The 26,409-nt window shown below is 40.5% G+C and overlaps 1 protein-coding gene across 1 annotated transcript in view; it reads right to left on the bottom strand.

Annotated features, from left to right (window-relative positions):
* The window catches only part of OXCT1 (3-oxoacid CoA-transferase 1), a 137,000-nt gene that overhangs the window by 97,152 nt on the left and 13,439 nt on the right, over nt 1-26,409 (bottom strand). The window contains exons 4-7 of the mRNA XM_003981437.6: nt 19,222-19,357; nt 15,485-15,634; nt 10,895-11,001; nt 7,618-7,678 (exon numbers count right to left, since the gene is read on the bottom strand). Coding sequence (XP_003981486.3) covers nt 7,618-7,678; nt 10,895-11,001; nt 15,485-15,634; nt 19,222-19,357 — 454 coding nt within the window. The remainder of the gene's footprint in view (nt 1-7,617; nt 7,679-10,894; nt 11,002-15,484; nt 15,635-19,221; nt 19,358-26,409) is intronic.

The raw sequence follows: 26,409 nt of genomic DNA, 5'->3' as shown, positions 1-26,409 counted from the left end.
CATTAATACAATTTGTCTTCATTAAATACATCTTCATTAGCATTCAAATATTTTCAAACCAATGTAGCATTTCATGAAAATTCAATGGCCTTTAATAGCCACGAATGGTCTTTAAATACTTTAATACTCTGAAATAAGTAAAGTCAATCACTTCAGTTAGTTTAGTGGTGTGAGGAAATTATCTGTCAAAGCACTGTTTATCTGGCTGAATTTGTAGCATAAGAAACTTAGAGATACCTCTTTCAGAGTGATTTAGTAATAATTATAAAATGAAATATAAAGCATGAATAAAATCTTGTCACTAAAAACCTGTAAGAAAAAGAAATGTAAATTAAAAGATATAAATTAACAGGTCTAACAACAAAAATCAATGTAAATGATATCCATTGCTTACCACATCCATCCCGAAAGTTAACACGTGGGCAAGTGACTGCATTCTGCCTTAGGATCAAGGGTCACCAGGGTTCATGGGGGGTTGGAGGAAAGAAGGTATTTGTTCTTTTTGTATTGTATCAAACAGCTCTCTTACCTCCTCTCACCTTTTAAAAAGAATTTGTGTCGAATGTTCAACTCAACTGGCCCATGTAGATGAAGTAAGGAGGACTGGAATAGTTTCTTGCTGTCCTCATTCTAGTTAACTAACTGAACCAGGGCTTTACCAGGTAAATACTTAAGGGCAGTGAAAAATACTTAGCATATTATGCATCACACAGTGACTATCAAATTTGACATTCTAGCCAAGTTCTCATAAATACCACGTTTCCATAGGTCAATCAGAGAATTGTGTGTGTGAATGAATTCCATACAGGCATGACCAGTAGTTGCCTGGGTATGGATGTGTGTGCTTGAAACTGAATCTGTCTAATGAGGTCTCTTAACTGATTAGAAGTACTTGTCTTATGTGGAGAGAAGTTTTAATTTTTTCTATTTACACCCATGTTTTTTCTTTTTACTATTTCTTGTAAAAATTGTGAGTTTCACTGCTTTAGAAGCTGTAATATCATAAGGCATTTGCAATGTCAAGATTAAGAAGAAAAGACACTTAGGAGGAAAGGACTTATGTTTATCCCTGGGGCATTTCTGTGTTCTCTAAAGCAGGAAGGAAGATAACCAAAGTCTCTAAACCACGGATACATTAATTGGCCTGCTTGGTGGAGATTAAATGTTCACAGAATCCACTGAAGTGATTAAGTCATGTCATTAAAATCCACTGTGTTCCCACCTTCTATTGTAAAGTAAAATAACAACCAGTTTGATCACTTCTGCTAAGATAATTCACGGGGTGTTATCAATGCAAAGTTCTGCAAACAGGGCCAGAGAGTCATAAGAGCCAAGAGGTTCCAATCACAAAATCATCCTCCATTCATCTCAGAGTTTTTTTTTTTTTTTTTTTTTTAATGTTTATTTATTTTTGAGACAGAGAGAGACAGAGCATGAACAGGGGAGGGTCAGAGAGAGGGAGACACAGAATCTGAAACAGGCTCCAGGCTCTGAGCTGTCAGCACAGAGCCCGACGCAGGGCTCGAACTCACGGACCACGAGATCATGACCTGAGCCGAAGTCAGACGCTTAACCGACTGAGCCACCCAGGCGCCCCCATCTCAGAGTTTTAAGGTCAGATTTAGGCCTAATCATCTCTTGGGGACTATTATGAAACGAACTAAAAATACAAATCCTATTTCACATAGCCTCTGAAGGAAACTGCCGTTGCTCTCAAGAAAGCTGCCCTCATGCAAGGCTCCTTGGGCTGCCTGCCGTCCAGCACTGAACAAGAGAGAGTAGATCTTCCCTGGTCTTCAAACCCACCAGGAATGTGCTCCCCCTACCGCCTAGACGGCTCCTCCTCACAGGGCTGCCGAGCTGGTGCCCTGACTTCCTGGGGAGTCTCTACTCAGGAGTCAGCTCACTGCGGCTTTTTACTGCCCACCTTCTCTAAAACTTCAGTTTCGTCTCCTGGCGTTTCAGGTTTCTTTTCATGCTTTTTGGTTGTCTTTTCTCCTTAACGTTTATCAATAGATAGCACACTGCCTGTGTCCCTTGGGTATTGCCTGTCACGTCTTAAGCATCAGAACGTAAGCTCTGTGAGGGCAGGGGTTTTTCGGTTTTGTTCACTGCTGTGCTTCCAGAACGTAGAAAAGTGCCTGGCACCCTAGGATTTAGGAGCTTTTTTGAATTCTCTTTAGAATGTGGTTGAGGTATAAAATCTGGTGGTTCTTCCCAGATAAGAAAGGAGGAGAAAAGGGGAGACGGGGATGTAGAGGAGGCAAGCATGAGCGTCACTGCAGCTGAAGGATGAGCTCGGGGGGGGGGGGGGGGCTTCACCATACTCTCCTGTTTACTGCTGTATATATGTTCATTGTCCTTCATAATAAACATCAGAAACAAACATTTTTTAATATCCTTTATACTGCAATCACTCTCTGCCCTTCCTCACCCACCAGTGTGTCTGCTGGGCAGGATGGCAGATGTGCCTCTAATCTTTTCCTCTAGTTAATCTCCTAAGGAGAGATGGCACGTGCCAGCCATTAGGACAGAACGCAGAAGTCACAGTTCCCAAAGCCTGCCTCTTCTGACACAAGTCTTAGGATAGCACTTTGGGAAATAAGTTTCAATATGTCCATACCTTATGACTTAGAACATTTTTTTTAAAAGCAAGGAACTGATAAACACAATATCCCTGACAACGGTTATGGCCGCAGTGGATGCAGGCAGACGAAAAGGAATATGAGCAATCCGCTAATTCTTACCTTGGGTGGGTTCACAGATATTCAATTTATTATTATACTTCATAACCCACACAGGCTACACATCTACAATATTTGTACGCATCAAGTATTCTAGAATATAAGCAATTCTTTCATAAGCAAATATAGAAATACGCCATGATGTGAACAAAATAAAAATAATTTTATTCAAGTCGTGATAATAAATATACTATTTTCACTAAAAGCTGAAATGAGCTAAAATAGAAGAGGCCCTGTATAAACCTAACACCAGCCATGGCACAACCCTGACGAAACCAGCTGGGCTATTTTGGTCTCAGGCAGCTTGAAGAGCCTTCGGTGGCTGAGTCAGACGACCTTTTCTGACAGAGCAGGCACGCCAGGCTGCTTGCAGGAGACAAAAGCTTACCAGTCTCCTGAGTGAAGCACTCCAAACGCTCCCCCTGAGTTTTCTATTATAAGCTGCTTTTGAAAAAAAATGCAGAGACAGGTCACTTCCAAGAAAAAACGCGGGGCGGTGGGCTAAGCACCGGGGAGACTGGCAGAGGGATCACAGGGAATTGAGGGGATAGCGAGACCCTTCCAAAAGCCAAATGAGTTCCCTCAGGAAGACGCGACAGTCCTCACTTCTCCTATTACACACGCAGAATGTAACACCAAGAGTCATTCCCTGGCTGGTTTTGCACTTAAATGTGTGAAGTTTATCAGGGAAGACGACTTCACCCACTCAAAGAGAAGGAGGTCCAGAAATAACACTGTCTGGGCCCAAAAGAGAAACATCTTTCTGGCATGTGTGCCAATATGTGCACCCACGTGCACTATTTTTCCCAGTAGCTACCCAGTTCCTTACGGGGGTGAGGGGGAGGGACACAGCCAGCATTCACTATATCACAACTTGGTGGTGAAGTATGCAAGCGGTTACAGGTTTTAAGAAATATGAATGCAATATTCATATGGATTGTAGTAAAGGGGAAAATGACCTACTTGGTCACCTCATTGGCTTTATATAACTCACAAGCTTGTGCAGAACACATGTGAAAGGGGAAACTTTTCTGAAAAAGAGGACTATTCCCCTTTTAGAGAAAGTAGAAAGAATTCATATTGAGGGCAAATTTGATACTCTCTTTAATTCGAGATAAACACACTGGTTTGCTTCTTCACATAAAATATTTACTGTAAATTAATGAAAGAAGAAACAAACAAACAAAAAGCAAGAAGACCACCCTGCTTCTAAGTCCAAAAAACAATTTTGAGCGGTCTAAGGGAACCATCATTAATATTATAGACAGTTATAGTTCTGCCCTCCTTAAAACTCAAGTTACAGGATGGAAACAGGGATAAAGGCTGCAGAGATGTAGCCATGTGGAGCGACACGGGGCTTCGGAAGAGAGGCTCTAACCCAGATGCTGAAGCTGCTGCTGAAGAGTCCTCGATTTCCTCCTCCATAAGAGACAGGACACGAGCTGAGAGCTCTAAGAAATAGCTTCTGACTGTCTGCAAGTACCAGAACAGACATTCAATCACCACATTTAGGGAAATCTGTGAAAAGTTGCAAGGTTCAAAGAGGCTACGAAATAGAATGAACTGAGTCTAAGAGAAAGACTGAATGGACCCCATACAGCTACTGACCACAGGGTGAGGCTTTTCTAAAGCCAGCTCCGAGGTATATGGTAGTGGAGGAAGAAGGGACCACGATCAGAATAACTGGCAAGGAAGAACAGAATAGAGGAAGAAATTAGCCAAAACGCTCTGCTCGATTCTAAGAGTTAACATTGAAATGGTCTACTTCCAGAGATTCAGCATCTTTCACAAGTTTGAAAAACCATCCATTTATGACAGTATGAGAGTATTTCATAAAATAATGGAAAAGGGCAGACACCCTGGAATCAATATCTCTATTGCTCTGTTCTAGCTCCACCTAGCTGTGTGACATCAGGTCACACACAACCTGTCTGTGCTTTAAAGTCCTCATCTGTAAAATAAGGATAAAAATGGTTCCTACCTTATAGGACTATCTTGAGGATTACAAAAATAATAACGTAAAGAGTACAGCAGTGACTAATACATAATAAATATTTGATTAACAGTAGCTATTATTGTTGTTAATAACTAGCAGGCAAGAGAAAATATGGGTAATTTATGATCTCTGAGGATTCCCGTTAAATACAGCACTTCAGTGGCCAGCTTGTAATCACCCATCCCACTATGATCACCATAAAATAAAGTAGGACAGGACTAGGGAAGAATTACAGAATCCTGGAGGTCAGTGCAAGTGAACAGCGTACACAGAACTCTGAGGAGTTGGAGCTGGAGGTCAGGGTGCTCACTAGACTCAGAATAATACAAAAATCCCAAAACCAAAATGCACTTTTCATATCAGAAAATACCCAATCTACTCACCATCCCCAAGTCCAAATTATTTTCCTCTTTCGAGAACACAGTTCTTCCAATTCAACTTATGAGCATGCGGACTTCTACTATTGAGCATGCCGAGGAGATAGGCTTATAATAATCCATTATCTACAAGCTGTTTTGCTTAATGAGAAAGAAGGAAATATGGCCTTTTGTAGCAACACGGATGGAACTGGAGAGTGTTATGCTAAGTGAAATAAGTCATACAGAGAAGGACAGATTCCATATGTTTTCACTCCTATGTGGATCCTGAGAAACTTAACAGAAGACCATGGGGGAGGGGAAGGAGAAAAAAATGGTTAGAGAGGGAGGGAGCCAAAACATAAGAGACTCCTAAAAACTGGGAACAAACTGAGGGTTTATGGGGGGTGGGAGGGAGGGGAGGGTGGGTGATGGGTATTGAGGAGGGCACCTGTTGGGATGAGCACTGGGTGTTGTATGGAAACCAATTTGACAATAAATTTCATATTAAAAATAAATAAATAAAAGCTGTTTTGCTTAGATTCCTAAACTAGAAGGACAAATTAGATTTCATCTTGATCATTATAAATAACCCTGTGCAATAAAACTTTTCACAGATATCTATGTTGATCAAAACAGTAGTTGCTAGTTATATGCAGCTACCAAAGAGAAAATGAATTTTTATCTTGTTTAATCTTAATTAATTTAAATTTTAAATGTCACATATGGCTAGTGGCCACCATGTTGGTCATTGCAGACAGAGTCAATTGGGAGTGGCTGTCTACAGCACGTTATTGAAAAGTATCCCAATGTGAATCTGAGTCTAGCAGAAATGTGTGCAGTGATAGATCAGAGACGTCTGTTCCCAGGCAAGGGAGGCTAGCCTTTATCATATTTTCAGGATCAGTTAAAGGATTTTATCTCCCTTTTCCTTATGCCAAAAACAAAACAGAACAAAACCAAAGAAAACCTCTCTTTTCTAATATTTACAGTGATTCTCAGACACTAGAGGGTCATTTTCTGTTCTTAGAAGAAGACTGGCTGAAAAGAACCAGATTATAAAGGAAGAAAAAAAAAGAAAAAGAACTTCACCCAGGACAATGTATAATATCTCCTGGTATTCAGAGAAGCAACACTGTTGCAGGAAGTTTTATAGAAATATATAAAATGAAGAGAGGGCTAAACTACCAATTATTTTAAGCTATGTTATATATAGGCTTTTATTCAGTAATATTATGTATCTGTGTCACAGACAGATCATTAAGATGATTCCATAAAAAAAAAAACCAGATTACACAGAGTCAACCACATTGTCCATTTTAAATTTTTTTTTAACATTTTTATTTATTTTTGAGACAGAGAGAGACAGAGCATGAATGGGGGAGGGGCAGAGAGAGAGGGAGACACAGAATCGGAAACAGGCTCCAGGCTCTGAGCCATCAGCCCAGAGCCCGATGCGGGGCTCGAACCACAGACCGTGACATCGTGACCTGAGCTGAAGTCAGACACTCAACCGACTGAGCCACCCAGGCGCCCCAACATTGTCCATTTTAAATGCAGAATATATACTGAAGTCATTGCAAAGAAACCACCAGGCCTGGGTTGAAGGTACTACATCCTCCAGAACTTTAAAAATAAAAATAATATACTTCACTTTCCAAGAGATGAACTGAATTCTAACATTTGATTTTTTAAAAATACCACCGTACTGATTCCATGAAATACCATCTTGGCCAAATGTATGCAGAAGTCAAAAGATGCCACATACAACACTACCATCATGAGAAAAACCCAGAACATATATTCTCATTTCCAGATCCCACGATGGGTTCCTATAAAGCTCTCCCAAGGAAAAACTGTCTCAAACTTTTGTGAAAATTTGGTTCCAAGGCGATTCTCAAAGCCTCAAGAATCATTACAAAGTCTCCTCTCAGGTTCAAATACATGTAAATAAAATGGGTCATTATACCCAACAAAATGGGTGTAAGTACCTATTTCTGTCACAGAGTGTTAACGCTAGCAACGGTCTCCCACACCTTGAGATGTCCAAAGAAGAGTCAGTCAGTTCCTTAATTCAACTGTTCCAAACAGAGCCACAACAAAACAATTATTTGTACTACCCCCTCTTTCTTCCTTAAAGAATTCACAGTATCTAAGATAATGAACTTCTGACACAACTTACTATATTTTTGGGATTCTGTATATAAAAATTCATCTTGCAATTTTACCCAACATGGTCTATTTCACTCAAGTACCAAAGGACTTTTATAAGCTGGTCAGTCTCATAGCTTGATCTCAAAGAGAGCATTCTAGTGAGACCCTAGCTAACCAGAAAGTTGCCGTTACAGTAAAATTTCAACTACTATACATTGAAATAGAATTCTTCGATATCCAAAATTTTAAACTTGTCATTGTTTATCCTCCAGAAAACAAATGAACTGCTGTACATTTTCTGAACTAATACATAACATCAAGTTTAAAAAGTAACCTCTGGAAAACAGAAAAAAACCTCTTCTCTTACCTCCACCACTGTGGTTTCTGCCGCTTTGCACATCGGCAAGTTGAAATTCCTTGCACTTTTCCTATATTAGGAGTGGGGGAAAGTGGGGAAAGAAGACCAAAAATAAGAAGAGCCTCTCTCAGCTTTCATTATAAATTAAAATAATTTCTATAAACTAAAACTCTGTGAATTTTTTAAAAGAATGTATCAGATTTTCCATAAGTATTAAAACTATTTTATAAATAAAAACAATTTAATGGTCACTTCATTCAGTTATATAGCTTTTATGGAGGAGAAGAGGGACTATTTTTCATGTTCAACATATGATTATACACAGAAAGATAAAATAGATATTAATAAATCTACTCTATTTCAAACTATTTGCCTGAATCTTTTAACTGAGATGCCACTTTGTTTCTATAGTTATGGATTTCACTAAACTTGGTCTTGTTAAAATATTAAGAAAAGTAGCAAGTGCTTTATATGAGAAGGTATAGTAATTATATTCTCTATTAAAGAGAAACTTACTGCTGAATTTAAATGAAACATTCACTGGTAATGTGTGAATCATCTATAAAGATCATTCCGGGGAACCAATTTCTAATGAAATTATTTGAAGTACAACACCCACATCAGACCCTGAGGTGTAAAAACTTCAAGAAAGTGCCAATTTTGCTGACGGTTTTGCACTCCCAAGTTCTTAACTTAATGCACCACCACTATCCATAAAAAATTCAATGTATTTTTTGTTTCTGAGAAGGTAAGTTGGTGGAAAACTCATTTCATAAAGGGAAATGAGTTACAGCTCTCTTTTACTAGCTCTTTTAGGCCACCAATGTTTATCTCACTGGGATTCAAGGATAAATATAAACTCAGGCATGTCCCAGAGAGAGAGGTCCTTGGGTACTTCCACAAGTTTCTGTGTTGGATTCCACTAGACGTCAAAACAGCACTGAAAGCTCCAAGAGCAGTGTGGCCACAGGCAAAGGCAGGCAGGGCTATTCTACCAATGGCCTAGACAGACCTCTTCCCAGTTGTCCCACTAAACAAGAGGGTCATCCTGGAAGCCAGTATCCTAAGAATCTAAGTCACTTGACTATTACTGATAGGCGGTCTCATCTCATATCAAATCTCAAGAGCCACAGGCATAAATAAATGCTCAGAACAGCCCTTGTGCAGTCCTTAAGATAGTAGAGCCAGGCAGTGAATCACAGGACAAACGCATGGAAATATTTTAAATCATTCATTTCCATTTGCTTCTATACAATTTCATTAATATCTTCTTTAATTTTTTAAAGTTTATTTGTTTTGAGAGAAAGAGAGAGAGAAAGCACAAGAGAGAGGGGATGAGAGAGGGAGAATCCCAACTAGGCTCTGCACTGACAGCGCATGGGGCCAGAACTCACAAACTCTGAGATCATGACCTGAGGCGAAATCAAGAGTCGGATACTTAACCGACTGAGCCCCCTAGATGCCCCAATTTCATTAATCTTTTTAAAAAAGCAACTAAGCTTTGCAAACATTTTACCAAGGTGTCAAATAAGATAGGATGCAAAATGTGTAACTTCCAAAATTAGCTGTAATCAAAAACTGGTTGAATTCAAGAAATCAAATATATGGGAATACAAGCTGGTGCAGCCACTCTGGAAAACAGTATGGAAGTTCCTCAAAAAACTAAAAATAGAACTACCCTACAACCCAGCAATTGCACTACTAGGCATTTATGCATGGTACACAGGTGTGCTGTTTTGAAGGGACACATGCATCCCCATATTTATAGCAGCACTATCCACAATAGCCAAAGTATGGAAAGAGCCCAAATGTCCATCGATGGATGAATGGATAAAGAAGATGTGGTATATATATACAATGGAGTATTACTCGACAATCAAAAAGAATGAAATCTTGCCATTTGCAACTACGTGGATGGAACTGGAGGGTATGATGCTAAGAGAAATTAGTCAGAGAAAGACAAATGTCATATGACTTCACTCATATGAGGACTTTAAGAAACAAAACAGATGAACATAAAGGGAAGGGAAACAAAAATAATATAAAAACAGGGAGGGGGACAAAACATAAGAGACTCATAAATATGGAGAACAAACAGCATTACTGGAGGGGTGGGGGGGGGTGGGCTAAATGAATAAGGGGCACTAAGGAATCTACTCCTGAAATCATTGTTGCACTATATGCTAACTAATTTGGATGTAAATTTTAAAAAATAAAAAATAAAACAAGTTATAAAAAAAATCAAATATAGTATTAATATCATATAAGGTCTTCAGAAATCAACAAAAATGACATGAGAGTGGTCACTGAGAATTTAATTGTGATCACACCAGTGTTGCATTTGGTAAAGATAAAAAACCACTAAAACAGTAAATGACCATATTATACAAAAGAAACTATTTCTGTAACCTAACAAGTGAAGTCTTCAAGACCACACATTTTGGAAAATTTGCTTATGTATATTCAAAGGTGGTACAATTTTCAAATACAACCATATAATGTATAAATCCAAGATACTAAATACTTGGTATTTAGTATGCTTAGGGTAATCAAAAGATCTTGAAATCTATTAAGCCTGTGGCTTAATATCTGTGGCTATCCAGATAACAAGAATGAAAGTTCAGGATTATCAAGATTAATCAACTTTTCATTAGAACCTACATACGTATTTCCTAGTAGACACCAACAGGACTGGAAAAGAACTGATCTAAATGGTTAGGAGCAGTATCTTTCCAGAATATCAAAATCACATAGGCCCTTTAAGACAATGCATATCAATAACAATATCAAAATTAAATACAATTGTGTGTTTTTGTCACATTTGCTAAGCATGTCTCAACACTGTACCTTTCCTGGCAACTAAAACACACATGGAAAAATCGTTTGTATGTAACTATATACAAGGGTATATAGATTCAAATGCCATTCAATGTGGGCACCAGCCAATCAGAACAGATTCCCAGAAGCACACCACATCTCAGCAAAAGCAGTTGCCTTGCACACACACATACATCAGTATATATATATATATACATATATATGTATACGTATATATATGTATATATATATATGTATATATATATATACACACACACACACACACACACACACACACACACACACACTGACCTGTGGGTTGGTTTGATTGTAAGCCACTTTTTAAATGAATTTTTAAACACCAAATACACCAAGATATTTATTTTGTAAACATAATTCAGGAAATGTAAAGTTGCTGAAATGCAACTTTGCATTAATTGCATTGCTTTGCATAAAACCATCATACTACCTGAAAATCACATTTCCTGCTTGGTCTGCCTTCCAGGCTTTCACCAAAGCAAAATCTCCTGTAATTGCTTCCTCCAAAATAAAATGCTGGCCATTAAACTCCCTCACCTGCAGGAGACAAAGAGGGCACTGTCAGATATTTGCAGAAGTCTTGTTTGGCTGTGGTATGTGCTCTGATAGAAGCAGATAATAAGGATACGAGCCTAGTCAGGGAAGGTTTCTCAGAGGGAGGACAATCTGAACTTGAGGACTCAAGGGTGAGGAGTGGTAGGCAATTAGGATTTGATCAAAGTGGTGGAAGGGGAACTGGGAACAGCATGTGCAGAGACTCAGCAGCAAGAGAGAGCTTAGTAAACTGGAGGAAGTGCAAGTTCTATATGCCAAAGGCACAGACTGTGTTAGCACTCATTATTTATGTGCATAAGTTATATACATTGAACATTTCCTCCACCCCAGGAAAAAAAACTATGTAAGCCTCATAAAATCGTCAATGTATTTTGTACATAAAATAGTTATAAAAATCCATTCATCTCTAATTAATCTATAACCATCTGTTGAGATATTAATTGGAATTCCTAGAACCTGTAGATGACATTGGAGAACTGACGTGCTTTCCACCCGTGAGTTAAATACACGCCTATATTTTTTGAAATCTCCTTTTACTTGTTTGAATTGCTTGATAATTCTTCCCCCAAAAAAACTTTGTATACGTTTTTTAGGTTTATTCATAGGTACTTCATGGTGTTTTTATGCTACTATGAAAGTTCTATGTTATTCTATTACACCTCCTTTTCTATCGTTACTGTTTAAAGGAATGCTATTGACTTCTGTATTGTATTGCCTTTTAATTCTACTACACATGGAAAGGGGAGCGGGAAGAAGCAGCATAAAGTAAAACTATGCCATGGCATTTTGTTCCTTTTTTCTTCTTGGGTGTTTAGCTCTGGGAATTGAAACAAAGAAAAGAAGAAACAACGTCAATGCTTGTGCCCCATCCTACACGGGACTGGAGCCATAGGAAGGCGGAGCTCCATTCTCGCTCATACTACGCCCTCTAGTGGACAAACTGCATGCACATCACAGAAAACTTCAGGAGAAAGTTCTGTATAGTTACTTTTCTTTATGGTTTAAAGCAGAAATCCCTTCTTAATCAACAGCTTCTTTAAAGGTTTTATCCCACTTTCTGCTAGAAAATATTAATGAATTTAGGGGATCACTGATGGAGGATCTTATTAATATGAAACTTAGATAAATCGGAGCGCCTGGGTGGCTCGGTCGGTTAAGCGTCCGACTTCGGCTCAGGTCACGATCTCGCGGTCTGTGAGTTCGAGCCCCGCGTCAGGCTCTGGGCTGATGGCTCAGAGCCTGGAGCCTGCTTCCGATTCTGTGTCCCTCTCTCTCCGCCCTTCCCCCGTTCATGCTCTGTCTCTCTCTGTCTCAAAAATAAATAAACGTAAAAAAAAAAAAAAAAAAAAAAAAAAAAAAAAACTTAGATAAATCATACAAAAGCTATTTATAAACTGCACATCAACATACAGCTTTTTCAAGAGCCTTGTGTATTTCAAAGTCATTACTGTAAACACTAATGATAACAGATGAGAGTATGTTGCATACAGATCTGGAAACCTACATACAGATCTAAATATATGCTAACCCAGGGCAATGTGAAAAAAACGACTTTTTTTGCCCTATTCCAATTATACAATTTTCTGATGGGTCTACAAACCAGCAGTTACTGAGTGCTGACATTCTAAAATTTTAAAACAGGGAAGGGATTGGTTTTGCCACACTATTACACTCACTTGAAAGAGTTCTGTGTGCCCCGGTTGCCACTTCCTCTTTTTTCAGCCCTTTCTCAAATCCACTCTGATCAAATTTCTATCATTCCAGAAAAATCCTCCCATCCAGAACAATCTTTTTCTTTTTAAGTTTGTTTGTTTATTTAAGTAATCTTTACACCTAATGTAGGAACTCATGACTCCGAGATCAAGAGTCACATGCTCTTCTGACTAAGCCAGCCAGGCACCCCTAGAAAAATCATTCTTTAAGGTCACCAGGGCTCAATGCCCCCTCCTGTTACACCACCTCTTCTCAATGGGACAGTGCTGATCACTCCCCACTTTGTAAGATCTCCCTTGTCTTTCAAGTTGCCACACTCCCCTTGATTTTCTCTTCACAGACTAGATACTTTCCCCTTCTTTGCTTCTCTTTTCGCTCTTCCCACCCTTCAAATGCAAAAGAGTTTTCTCTACCTGCACTCCAGCCCTAGACACTCATCCAGTTCCACAGATTTAACTACTACACGCTGATGGCTCCAATCCCCTATCCCAGCTCTAAACCCTCCCCAAGCTAGAGACTACCGAGCAGCTTCTGCTGGAGCCTAAAGGACATGTCAAACGCACCCAGTCCCAGACAGGGCTCTTTGATCACCCCCGTACTTCGTCCATCTCAAAAAGCAGCAGGCTTGGTTCTTGTCTTTCCTCATAGCCCACAACCAATCCATTGGTAAATCCTACTAGCTCTGCCATCAACGTATGTCTGGATTCCAACCCCTTCCCCACAAGTTCCACCGTTTCACCTCAGTCTAAACAACTTCCACTCCCACCTGGATGGATACAACAGTCTCTTAAGCTCTCTCACTGCTTCTGCTCTTGTACCCCCACCAGAAAACTACCCAGCAGCCACAGTGATGCTTCCAAAATGGAACTTGGACTACACTACTCTCCCACTTCGGAACCTCTCATTGCACTCAGTAAAACCCAAACTCACGATCTGGCTGCAGCCTCGTTTCAGCCTCCCATCCTACCACTCTCTACCTCATTTATGCTGTTCCGGTCCACTGTCCTGCTGTTGTTCCACAAACTGGGCTATCCTGCCGCAGGACCTTGTCTTCTCCTTCTGACCAGAGCACAACCCTATAATCCTCACCCGACTCATTCTCTTGTTTTATTTCTGTATCTACCAACTGTCACTTCCTCAGAGAGGTTTTCCTGGACCCAATCTGGAACGCAACCTCCCTGGCCACTGACCATTCTCTCTGCCCTTACACTACGGGATTTTTCTTCACAGCACTTTCATCACTGACATTACGTGTTTGTTAATTCATTCCTTGTTCTTCCACTAGAGGGGGCCTGGGTCTAGATCATTGCCTTTTCTACCATACTTAGGCTAGTGCCTGGCAAAGAGTAGGACCTTAATAAATGTCACTGAATTAAGGCATTTACTCACCTCCTCTTTCTACCACAAGTAGGGGAAGTAAAGAGCTAACAAGAATCATTTCAAGAAATTATTTGTCACATTCCTAGGTAATTGAGACAAAAGTACAAAACTATTAGGTTTGTGCAGCTGACTCCAGGCAACAATGAACCCAGGCATTCAGGACAGACTCTAGTCTATCCTATGTTTTCCCAAGGCGAGTTAATGCTGTAACTCCTAGCAAACCCTCGAAGTATTAACCCAATTTTTCTGAGCATCATTATCTACATCACTAAGATCCATTTTAATAATTAGACTCCTGTCTTACTTTGTCAAAAACTTTTTAAACCTAATTAGGTAGTAAAGGAGCAAGATAGAATATAAAAAAAAAAAAAATGTTAATCAAAGCTTTGAGTCAATATAGGTCATTCTAAGCAGAAAGGCAAAGCTCCAGATGGAGGACACTGCTAGAGACAAACAGTGAACAGCAAGGGGCATGTTCAATGACCTTTCATCTTCTCTCAAAATATGGAGGTGCAGAGCTAACATCCCTATAAGCAAAAAAAAAAAAAATGTTTATAAAAATCACCATAAGTGATAAGAGGTCCCTTGATTTACTAAGTTGTCACTTCCTTAGAGCTAAGCTGAGCATTTCTGCAAACCGGTGTTACTGCTCTTGAGCCATGGGGCCAGAGAGAAGCAAGAGGTACTGAAAATACAGTAATGGAATACCGGCCTGTGTAATTTTTAAAACTGGCTCAAATCTAAGTATCTCAAATTTCTATATCTAGAGTTCCATTCTTTTCTAGTATGTGAGTGAAGCTACCTAGCGTACTCCATCCTACCCAGCACTGTAAATATAACTGAAGTAGTCCATCAGCTCCGTATGTCCACTATACAAAATGAAGGATAAAGGAGACGGTATAAATGTTCTATTATGTAATTACAACTGCCCCCTACTTTTCAATATTGCATGCAAACATACGATGTCTTTTTTTTTTTTAATTCCTTCATCCACAGTCAGTAGGGGCTTGAGCATGAAGAGTTTGCTATGATATATATCACACATCTACTCTATCTTCCACATACGCATAGTCAGAAGTTATAAATGCTCTTACATTTGTTAAAACTTATCAGAAAACTAATCTTGGCTCACACATCTTATATAGATTACAGTTTCTTTTCTTCTCATTTATTTATTTGAGTTTCTCTATGTGATTTTAATTACTAGAGGATGCTCAGTTTTAGCTAGAAATGTTACCTAGCGTATTCACATAAATGAAGGACAGTGTCTTCTCACACTGAAGTGATTTAATCCTTATCTACCCACTAAGTCCAGTTGGAATCCTACACTGACAGAGAGTCCCAGCGCTACCTGGACCAGAGTCCTTCTTACCTCTCTTGGCTTACTGGCAATGGCAATGCTGCCATCCTTGTTGTATTTGATCGGTGACCCTCCTTGTTGCACCAGGGTCCCGTACCCGGTGCTGGTGTAAAATGCAGGAACTCCAGCCCCACCTGCACGAATCCGCTCCGCAAGCGTGCCCTACGAGTGAGCAATCGGCACACCATAAAAAGTTCATTAAGCACACTTCTGTATGTGGATACAGAAACACGTACAGACATGGTTCCTCTCTCTAGAAGTTTATCATTCTAAATCGGACCGAGCATTGTATATTGCTGTATTTCACGAACACTGTATGCTATATTAATTTAAAACAAGTACTGCACCTCTAGACAACAATTTCTCAATTCTTTTTTTTTTAACGTTTATTCATTTTTGAGAGACAGCGTGAGTGGGGGAGGGGCAGAGAGAGAGGGAGACAAAATCTGCAGCAGGCTCCAGGCTCTGAGCTGTCAGCACAAAGCCCGACGCGGGGCTTGAACTCACGGATGGCGAGATCATGACCTGAGCTGAAGTCAGACACTCAACCAACTGAGCCACCCAGGTGCCCCAACAATCTCTCAATTCTTAACCCACATTCAAATGTAACTGCTTGTTTGTATAATCAGGATCTCAGCTTTCTAGCCCCCACTGCTCTCCTGACATCATAATCTACATCAGTCTATCTGTAATGTGTTAAAATCAATTTTTAAGCCTGAAGTATATAATTTACATTTATTGAAAAACATGTATTTAAATGTTGTGTTTTACTGTGTGCCATATGTAGGTATAGCCTGAATCTTATCATTGACAACAATGCCATTACAACGCCATTATTACATAATAATATGTTCACTTTGTTTTATTCCAAAACATTCTTATAAGCATTTCATCTAACACATTATCTAATGAAGAAAAAATCCGAAGTTAAGCAAAGATTATACAACATATAGGTAATTTGTTGGTTTTTCTGTTTGTTTGTTTGTTTGTTTATTTATTTTTGAGAGAGAGAGAGGGAGACAGCAAGCAGGGGAGGGGCAGAGAGAGAGGAAAACGGAGGATCTGAAATGAGTTCTGTGCTGACAACACAAGAGACCAACGTGGGGCTCGAAATCACAAACTATGAGATCATGACCTGAGCCCAAGTCGGACACTTAACTGACTGAGCCACCCACATGCCCTAGTAATTTGGTTTTTAAAAGCTAAGAGTACTTTAAATTCTACCTCTGGGTAGAAACGGCTGTATGCAAAGTTTCTTGTACCCTCTTTTGATCATCTTTATCACATTCCTAGGTACCAGAGATTTAAACCTGATTTCCCTAGCTCCCTCCTTCCCCCAATTACTTTTCCACCCAATTTTCCCCACAGGGGAACAACTCTGGCTCTGAATATTTCCTGATACCCTCCCTAACACTGAAACCTATTGTTATGGTCTAGCTACATCATATTCATGCTAGATAACTGACTGGCCATTCAGTAGTAAGAACTGATTTAGGTATTAATGACAATATGTTAATACGGAAAACAAATTTCTACTTTGTGAAAACAATTTCTACTTTAGCTGGGGCCTTCAAATACTAAACTCAAAGCAGGCACTAAAAGTTGGGACTTCAGACATTGAGTCATTGAAGTAGGTGGGATAATCTGGGGAAGGTAGGATTTGAGGCACAACCGAAAATCTTCCAGATAACTGTTTCTCTATTCCATTTAACGGACAGAGATAACTCCATTTTGTTTTAAGTTAATAACATTCACAAAATTAAACCATCAAAACAACCATAATAACAGCCCCTACCATAAAGTATTTTTTATGTCCACCCTTCTTGAATACCTTTATTCCTTCTCTCTGTCCATCTGGGCAAGAGCCTAAAAGTGGGCAATTTCTACATACAGGCTCTCTGCAGGTACCACCAGCCCCCTGCATCCAAACCCCAAAGGGAGTCCTCACCCCTACCACTTTATCAACGCTTCTCTGGCTCACAGGCTGCAAAACAAGGTGCCAGAGCCGATGTCTGTGTACCTGGCACAAAGTGGGCAGAGAGACACTGACCTCTTTCAGCTTAAAGAATATAAAAGAAATACTAAGGAACACCCATGTACATGCCCTCTGACAAAATAAGGGGTAATGCAAAAGATAAAAGAAGTAATTGAAATTATTTCCAAGGGCTCCACAACCCAGAGGAAAAGGGATCTCAACCTACAACATGAAGAGGAAAAGTATATGCTACCGACTGAATTGTGTCCCCCGCAAATGCGTATGCTGAAGCCCTAACCCCCATGTGACTGTATCTGGAGACACGGCCTTTATGGAAGTCATTAAGGTTAAATGAAGTCATAAGGATAGGGCCCTGATCCAGTAGTATTAGTGTCTTTATAATAAGAGAGCCCAGAGTCCTCATTTGCAAGTGCGCGTCCTCTATCTCTCCCCGCCCTCCTCCCCTCTACCAAGAACCACATCAGCCTGTACCTTGATCTTGTACTTCCCACCTGCCAGAACAAGGAGAAATCACTTTCTCTTGCGTGAGCCACCTAGTTTGTTACAGCAGTGCAAGCAGACTAAGACAGGATACCTTTTGTTATTTTCATTTTAAAGGAAAACCAGATAAATGCCAGGCACAGTGGGAGGCTGTGACAAACACCGCTCCCAACAACACTGCAGAGTGACAGAGTGTGACCCGCGTAATGCTGTATAGCCTCAGGTACAAGACGGTTCTCCCCTGCATTGCTGTCTCTAGACAAGCATATACTGAGAGTTAATTATTGATTTTTTAAATTCTGCTAGATCACATCATTACCAATGTAGTGAAGTTAGTGGTAATAATGATTCTGTTGACAAAAATAAAGCAGAGTGGTGGGTTCAATTTCAGAGATGAAGGCAGATGATGTCAAATTAGAAGACAAGTGCCTAGGGGCATCTGGGTGGCTCAGTCGGTTAAGTGTCCAACTTTGGCTCAGGTCATGATCTTGAGGTTTGTGGGTTTGAGCCCCACATTGAGCTCTGTGCTGATGCTGCAGAGCCTGCTTGGGATTCTCTCTCTCTCTCCCTCTATCTGCCCCTCCCCGACCCACCCTTTGTCTCTCAAAATAAATAAATAAACTTAAAAAAAAAAGATGACAAATGCATATGTAACCTGTAGAGCCCTGTTTTACCCAAATGACTTCAAAAAGTTTCTTCTATGACAAACTCTTCAAGCAGTTAAGACGTAGTGTAAGAAGTGAGTGGAGACTTGCTAGATTAACTGCAGTAACTGGCTTGTTTGGTAATTGACATCAATTCCCTGGAGACCCGGGCCCTGATTCCAGCACTTATTCTGGGACATACCCAGTTCTACCCTCCATGGGCTCCACTTTCCTGATGTCTCAGGAAGAATATATTCCTCACAGATTTCTAATTCTATGATTCACAGGAACAGACTCTCAGGACAATCCCCCAGCATCTCAGCAAGTCCTACTGCAGGCTTCCAGCACAATGTATATCATAGTGCTGAACTTAAAAATTTATCCTGGAGCCTAGATATTTTTACTAGAAATACCTCCCTTTTTTTTTTTTTTTTTTTTTTTTCCGTGCACAGCAACAGAAAATAATAGTCTAGACATCAACAGGTGTGACCTACAAACAAATTTCCTTGGTCTGGCAAAACTGAATCCTCTTTGCCTTACCTCTCTTGCAAAGGAAAATTCCCAAAGGGGAAAAGGTAAATTTTAAAATAAGTTACTGCTGTGTAAGAGAAGCAGAGAAATTTTCTTACCTGAGGTGTCAGCTCTACTTCTAATTCACCACTCAAGTACTGTCGTTCAAATTCTGCATTTTCCCCAACGTACGAAGACACCATGCGTTTTATCTGCTTGGATCGGAGTAAAAGGCCCAAGCCAAAGTTGTCAACCCTAGAAGAAAAATGCAAGCAGCTTGCAATCAAAGGAATATCAGAGACAACACTAATATCCCAGACTTCACAAACATGAAATGTTATTAATTTGGGGCGCCTGGGTGGCGCAGTCGGTTAAGCGTCCGACTTCAGCCAGGTCACGATCTCACGGTCCGTGAGTTCGAGCCCCGTGTCAGGCTCTGGGCTGATGGCTCGGAGCCTGGAGCCTGTTTCCGATTCTGTGTCTCCCTCTCTCTCTGCCTCTCCCCCATTCATGCTCTGTCTCTCTCTGTCCCAAAAAAAATAAATAAACGTTGAAAAAAAAAAATTTAAAGGATTCCCTCCTGCCGGGCATTCCACGCATATTCTCTCAGTCCCCCACCACCCAAAGAACCTTGCAAGGTAGCTATTCTTCCCTTATTTTACAGCTGAGGAAACTAAAGCTCTAAACCTTTAAGTGATTTCTGGCAAGATCTTGGGTGACACAGCCAGTATCCAAAGCCACACCAATCCTACAAGTCTACCCTGCACCTTTCATTCTTTCCACTGCTCCAAAGTGATGCCAGGGTAGAAGACAAGCAGAGATGAACTGGATCTTGCCTTACACTTTGAAGGCAAATGTAGAAGCAAAAGCAATGCCACGCTCCTGATCTGCACTAGCTCCAAATGGAGAAATTCATTCTGTCCTAAAAAGCGAGCAAGGCATTCTCATATTTAAAAGGAGGAAGAACAGCATACTCTTGAAATTTGGACCCAAATTATAAATAACTATGAACATTTTCCCTATATCACAGATATTTAGGTCAAGAAGATTTAAACACTTAAACGTTTTTAATAGCAATACCAAAAAAAAAATCAGGAAATTAATCACAAACCAGTGAAAAGATTATAGGCAGCAAGAATAACGCTGTTATCCTGTTATCCGTTATCTAGTAAGTTTTATATAATATGGTTTAATATTTCTATTAAGGTTAGAGTTCAGGGGTGTCTGGGTGGCTCCGTGGCTTAAGCGTCTGACTTTGGCTCAGGTCATGATTTCACAGTTTGCAAGTTGGAGCCCTGCATTGGGCTCTCTGCTGTCAGCACAGACCCCACTTCAGATCCTCTGTCCCCCTCTCTCTCTGCCCCTCCCCTGCTCATTCTCTCTCTCTCAAAATAAATACATAAACTAAAAAAAAATATTTCTAAGGTTGGAGTTCAATTTATTCTCTTTTAAATTTTATTTAAGACTTTATCTTTTTTAGCGCAGTATTAGGTTTATAACTACACTGAGAGGAAGGTACAGAGATTTCCCAAATACCCTTGACCCTACACATGCATAGCCTACCCTATTATGAACATCACTCACCAGAGTGGTACATTTAGTTACCACGTATGAGCCTATAACTGACACTGGAGTAAAATTTCTTCTTAGAAATGGTGTGTATAGTATTGGCTTTTTCATTAAGTGAAGGTCTCTAAGTTTATGCCTTTTTTATTTATGTCTATTCTTTTTCAAAGCAAAATACACCTAGAATTTCAAGCAAAGTCAATGTGACAAGACAGATTAAAAACCGAATGAATACTTCCCTGTTTTTAGTCACCTTATCCCTCTCTTCAAGTGTTTCAAAACTGCTCTAACCACTAGATAAACATTTCTAAGATAATGAAGAATGCTTAAACTTAAGCTATAAAACTATTTTTATAAGAACTATGGTAAAAACCACAATGAGAACCACTGTAAACATGAAAGAATGGCTAAATTTTAAAAAAGGAAATACCAAGTGTTGGAAAGAATGTGAAACACCCAGAACTCTCACATATGAGGAGGGGAATGTAAACTGATCCAACCACTTTTTTTTTTTTTAAGTTGATTTATTTATTTTGAGAGAGAGAAAGAGAAAGATATTGCAGGCAGGGAAGGGGCAGAGAGAGGGAGAGACAGAATCCCAAGCAGGCTCCATGCTGTCAGTACAGAGCCTGACATAGGGCTTGACCTCACAAACCGTGAGATCATGACCTGAACAGAGATCAAGTGCCGGGTGCTTAACCAACTGAGCCACTCAGGCGTCCCCCAACCGCTTTTGAAAAATTATTAGCAGTTTCTATTAATGTTGAACATAGGGATATGCTATGTCAGCAATTCCCCTCCTGGGTCTATATCCAACAGCAATGCACACTTACGTTCATCAAACAACAAAAACAGTAGCACTGTTCCTGATGGCCAAAAAACTGGAGCCTCCTCAATATTACCCAACAGCAGAACAGACAAACTGTGGTATCGCCACATGTTGGAATGCCACAGAGCAAGGAGAATGAATCATCTACAACCCCTGGCAACAATGGATGACTCTCACAGATAGACAAAATGTCAAGCAAAAGAACCACAAAAGAGTACTTACTGAATTATTCCTTCTATATGAAGTTCAAAGTCAGACAAAACTAATGTATAAGATCAGAAGTAGGATAACGGTTAAGTTCAGTGGTGGGAAAGGAAAAGTGACTAGAAGAAGCATGAGGAGGGCTTTCTGGTATACTGGTCATGTTCCATTTAAAGAAGCTGGGGGTTGGTTACATGGGTCTGCAGCCTATAAAAATTCTTCAAACTTTACACCTGTGATATAAGCACTTTTCTACGTTACTCTGTATTATGCTACAATAAAGCCACTTTAAAGAACGAATATCGTGATAAAGCCAGAGTTCCTCCCAGAAACAGAAGACTTCATTCATGATCTCTCCCTCCTAATCCCCTTAGTGCTCCGATGGCCTCTCCCCTATGGAGCGTGGGTCTTCTACGTGGCTCACTCATCCAACAGTCATTTACCAAGTTGTTCCTGCACCCCAGGGCTATGTGGGTCCTGGGCCAGGGGAAACTCTAAGATATCAAGAAATAAACAAGTAACCCTATGATTACAATAGAGGGAGGGATATGCTAAGAGAGGTCTACATCAAGTGTGATGAGAACACTGAAGGTCACCCAACAGAGAGGAGTAAGAGGTCAGAATAAGCTTACGGAAAGTGACGCTGGAACAGACTTGAAGAAAAAAGTCTTTGAGAGAGGAGTAGAGGTGTGGAAGTGATGAGCCAAAGAGGCAGATGGGCAGCTTTGCAAAGGTGCACAGTGGTGTGACCGGCTGCATGCTGAACGCGACCGCAGTATGGATCGAAGGTGGAAGTGAGCAAGAGAGGTGCATGGCAGGCCAGCTTGTGACCTGTCACATGAGTCACACCAAGGAATTAGGATTGCATCCTGAAGGAGATGGGAGACCTTGTGAATAATTTTCAGTGGAAAATGACAGGGTATACAATCAGAGAGGTTCAGTGATTTAAAAAAACAAAAAACAAACAAACAAAAAAGGCAGGGAGATCAGTTAAAAGGCTCGAAATAATCCAAACAAGCAAAGACGGGGTTCTGAACTAAGGTAGCAACAACAGAAGTGGAGAAAAAGAGACAAATCAAGGGATAATTAGGGTAAAATCACTCACAGACTTGGTGTAGATACAGACCCACCCCAGAATTCTGACTCTGGCAATGGAACATAGTGGGAGAATGGACTGGTGTGAAATTAGTCTACTGATCCCTAGTGACATCCCCTTGTTTGACTAGGACAGGGATAAGTACGTACGGTTCCTTGTGTGACAAACCACTGACGTTTCTTCTAACAACCTCCTTTTCTCCCACCTCCACTTCACTCACCCATCCCCCCACTCCTCATGCTCACAAGTGCCCATCCCGCTCAGCTGACTCCTAATTCTCAGCATGTTGCATTTCCAAGCCTCTAATCTCCACCAGGCAGCCCGGACACACTGAATTCCTCAAAGTAGTCCCAGTAACCATTTGCTAAACGTGTTTACAGTTCTAGCCTCCAGTAATGAATCTGATAACATTTCCGATGCACCAGGAACATAAAAGAATAGTTACGTGATTTATCCTCGCTTGATTCAAAAGAAAACTAAAGCCTAAAGAAGTATTTTCAAGAGTGTACTTTTGAGATACGGAGCCGATCCCCTCAAGACTAACAATGCGATTGGCACTAGGGGGCGCCAATCACCTCAGATTCCCTGTCTCTTGGAAAGGTAGTTCTTCCCCACACTCACACACAATGCATTCTCCCTGTTTGCCCCCTAATACCTAACCGGGCCTTCACTTCTTCAGGTTAATAATTCCATTCCCTACATTCAGTTCCACCTGCAGCCTGCCCCATCCTAACAGATCTTCTGTACAAAAGTAATGACCTGTCACTTCTCTTTCATACTCTACATCAACTATATTGGAAAATCCTGACTCTACTTTCAAATCCCATCCAGAATCCAAGCATTTCCCACTTCCTCCTCCATGACCTGCACCATCTGCTGTCTCAATCCTGCAGCAACCTTCCCTGCTTCTACCCCCGCACCCTGTAATCCACTCACAAAATGGTGGCCAAAAACATAACTATAAAAACAAAGTATGTCAGATCACATTACTGCTCCGTCTTAAATGCTGCAATGGCATTCATGTATTTATGTGAAAGCAGAGATCTCTAGAGCGGCCTGCAAGGCCTCGTAAGATGGGATGCCCTTTAGTCTCAGACCTCATTCCACCCACTTCCTTCTTGCTCCCTTTTCTTCTGCTGACCTCCTCACTATCCCTCAAAACCCCAGGCATACTGCCCAAGGCCTTTGTGCTGGCCTTTCCCTGACTCACAAACTCCTCCCCAGGTAACACAAGGTTCCCCCCTCACTTCTTTCAAGTCTCTCTGGTCAACTGTCACCTCAATGAGTCCCTCCCTTGGTTTTTTTTTTTTTTTTTTTTTTTAATTTTTAAATGTTTATTTATTTTGAGAGAAAGAAAAGGGAGAGGGTGAGCGGGGAAGGAGCAGAGAAATGGGGAGAGAGAGAGAGAATCCCAGGCAGCCTCTGCATTATCAACACGGAGCCAGAAATGGGACTCAAACTCGGAGCCCAAACCAAGAGTCTGATGACATTTAACCAATTTAATCAGTTTAACCGACACAACCACCCAGGTGCTGCTGATTGCCTGATTTTATACTGAAAACTGCGGATCTATTTTCACGCTCCCAGTCCCCCTGTCTTGCTCCTTTTCTTTTTTTTTTCCACAGCACTATAACCTTCTAACATACTGGAAAATTTGCTTGTTTGTTATGTTTCCTATTTATTGTCTGCCTCTCCCCATTGGCATGTAAGGTCCACAAATGCAGGGAACTTGGTGTCTCATTCACTGCTGTACTCCCAAGCACCTGAAAGCCAATGCAACACACAGAAGGTACTACATAAACACAGAATGTTTACTGAATAAATGTATTGCTTGATTTCACTTTCCCCCTCCTTACTAGCTCATCTCTAATAAAAATGAAAATCACCAAGTCCTTATGCTGGATATTTTCTATATGCCTGTCCAGACCCATTCTCTGATCTCCTGCCTTCCCTGTGCCAGGATGGCTGACTCTAGACTGAATCAGGGGGCTCCCCTGCCCTCTGGCTTCCGACCAGGTAAGAAGAGAAGGATATCGGGATTTATATTACCCCGACTCTCTCCCTGGCAAGCTGCAGCACATTGGAGAGCCGTCTCCATAAAGCTTTCTCCCAGGTCCTGGCAGCCCCTTCCCCTCATTCTTCAGACCTCAGGCTGGTGGTAACAGTTCTTCTGTTATTAACTCCAGGGAAATTCAATACTCATGTCGCTTTCCCTCAACCTTAACCTCTCCTTTAGAGAGAGTCCCTTTGGTAAACTCTCTTCAATTACCCAGTATCAGAGCACCATCGATATCCCCTGGAGCCCTCTCTAAATAAAGTTGTAACAATAAAATAATCCATGAAGGTGAATATAGTCCATTTGCTTTCTGTAGTTTTAAATACCCAAAATTCCCTTCAACTATATAGGTCCATATGATAAACTAGAATGTACTTGCCCAATTCACTGACTTCGGAAATTTTTCTAGCCACTCTCTCATGGCTCTCTGTTTGGCTTTTCAACCCATTACACATTTGAACTTGGCTCTGTCTGGAGATGAATTCTCTGTATTTGTTGATCTTGGCTCTGGGAACTATGTATATTTGGCCTTTGCTTTCTTCCTGGATTAACAACCTGGCATGGCATCAAAGCATAAACTGAGCATAAAATGCTCAGCCCAGGCTACCCCTGACCAGGTATAGAGTTAGTGCATATACCTCAAAAAATGCTGTTAGATAGCTTATAGTAAGAGTGTCTTCCTTCCACGTACTTTCTAACTCCCCAATTCAGCAAACATACATCCCTTCTTCCTGTGTATCAGACACTGACAATATAAAAATGAAAAAGGCAAGACCTTTACAGTATAAAGAGAAAAGAAATACACATGCTGTCTTTTGCAAATGAGAAATATACCATTCCTAGTAGAGAAACATGTGTATTAAGACACCTCACAGCTTTCTGATATTAAAGGTCATTTTGATGGAATTTAAAAGAGATTATCTTGCTTGCCTTTAGAACCCAACATTTTTCTAGCATACCTAAGGAGAGAGAGATTTGACCTTCCTCCTATAGTACAACAAACTCGGGTTTCAAACATTTCAGTGGTTAAAAAAAAGTCTAAAACCAAGAATTCAGTAGATACATTCATGTGTTTCATGGAAGACATAAATGTTCCAAAAGTATTTTTCATTCTTTGAATCTAAAATTTCATTTTCTGGGGGCGCCTGGGTGGCTCAGTCGGTTAAGCGTCCGACTTCGGCCCAGGTCACGATCTCATGGTCCGTGAGTTCGAGCCCCGCGTCGGGCTCTGTGCTGACAGCTCAGAGCCTGGAGCCTGCTTCGGATTCTGTGTCTCCCTCTCTCTCTCTGCTCCTCCCCCGTTCATGCTCTGTCTCCCTCTGTCTCAAAAATAAATAAACATTTAAAAAAAAAATTTCATTTTCTGAATTTTAATTTTCTGAAATCTCATTAATTAGAAATTCTTGCCAAGACAAAACTCTAATAAAAATGAATTTGCAACCATTTACCAAGCTGTATTTCTCTTCTTTGCTCTCATTTTAGGCATACTTAAATCTCAATGACAGTTTCTACTTTAATAGTATCAAGAATATCAAAAGAGAAGACAATGCTATATTTGG

Source organism: Felis catus, chromosome A1 (assembly GCF_018350175.1).
Source record: "Felis catus isolate Fca126 chromosome A1, F.catus_Fca126_mat1.0, whole genome shotgun sequence".
Taxonomy (NCBI): domain Eukaryota; kingdom Metazoa; phylum Chordata; class Mammalia; order Carnivora; family Felidae; genus Felis; species Felis catus.
This window is presented reverse-complemented; position numbering and strand designations above follow the sequence as displayed.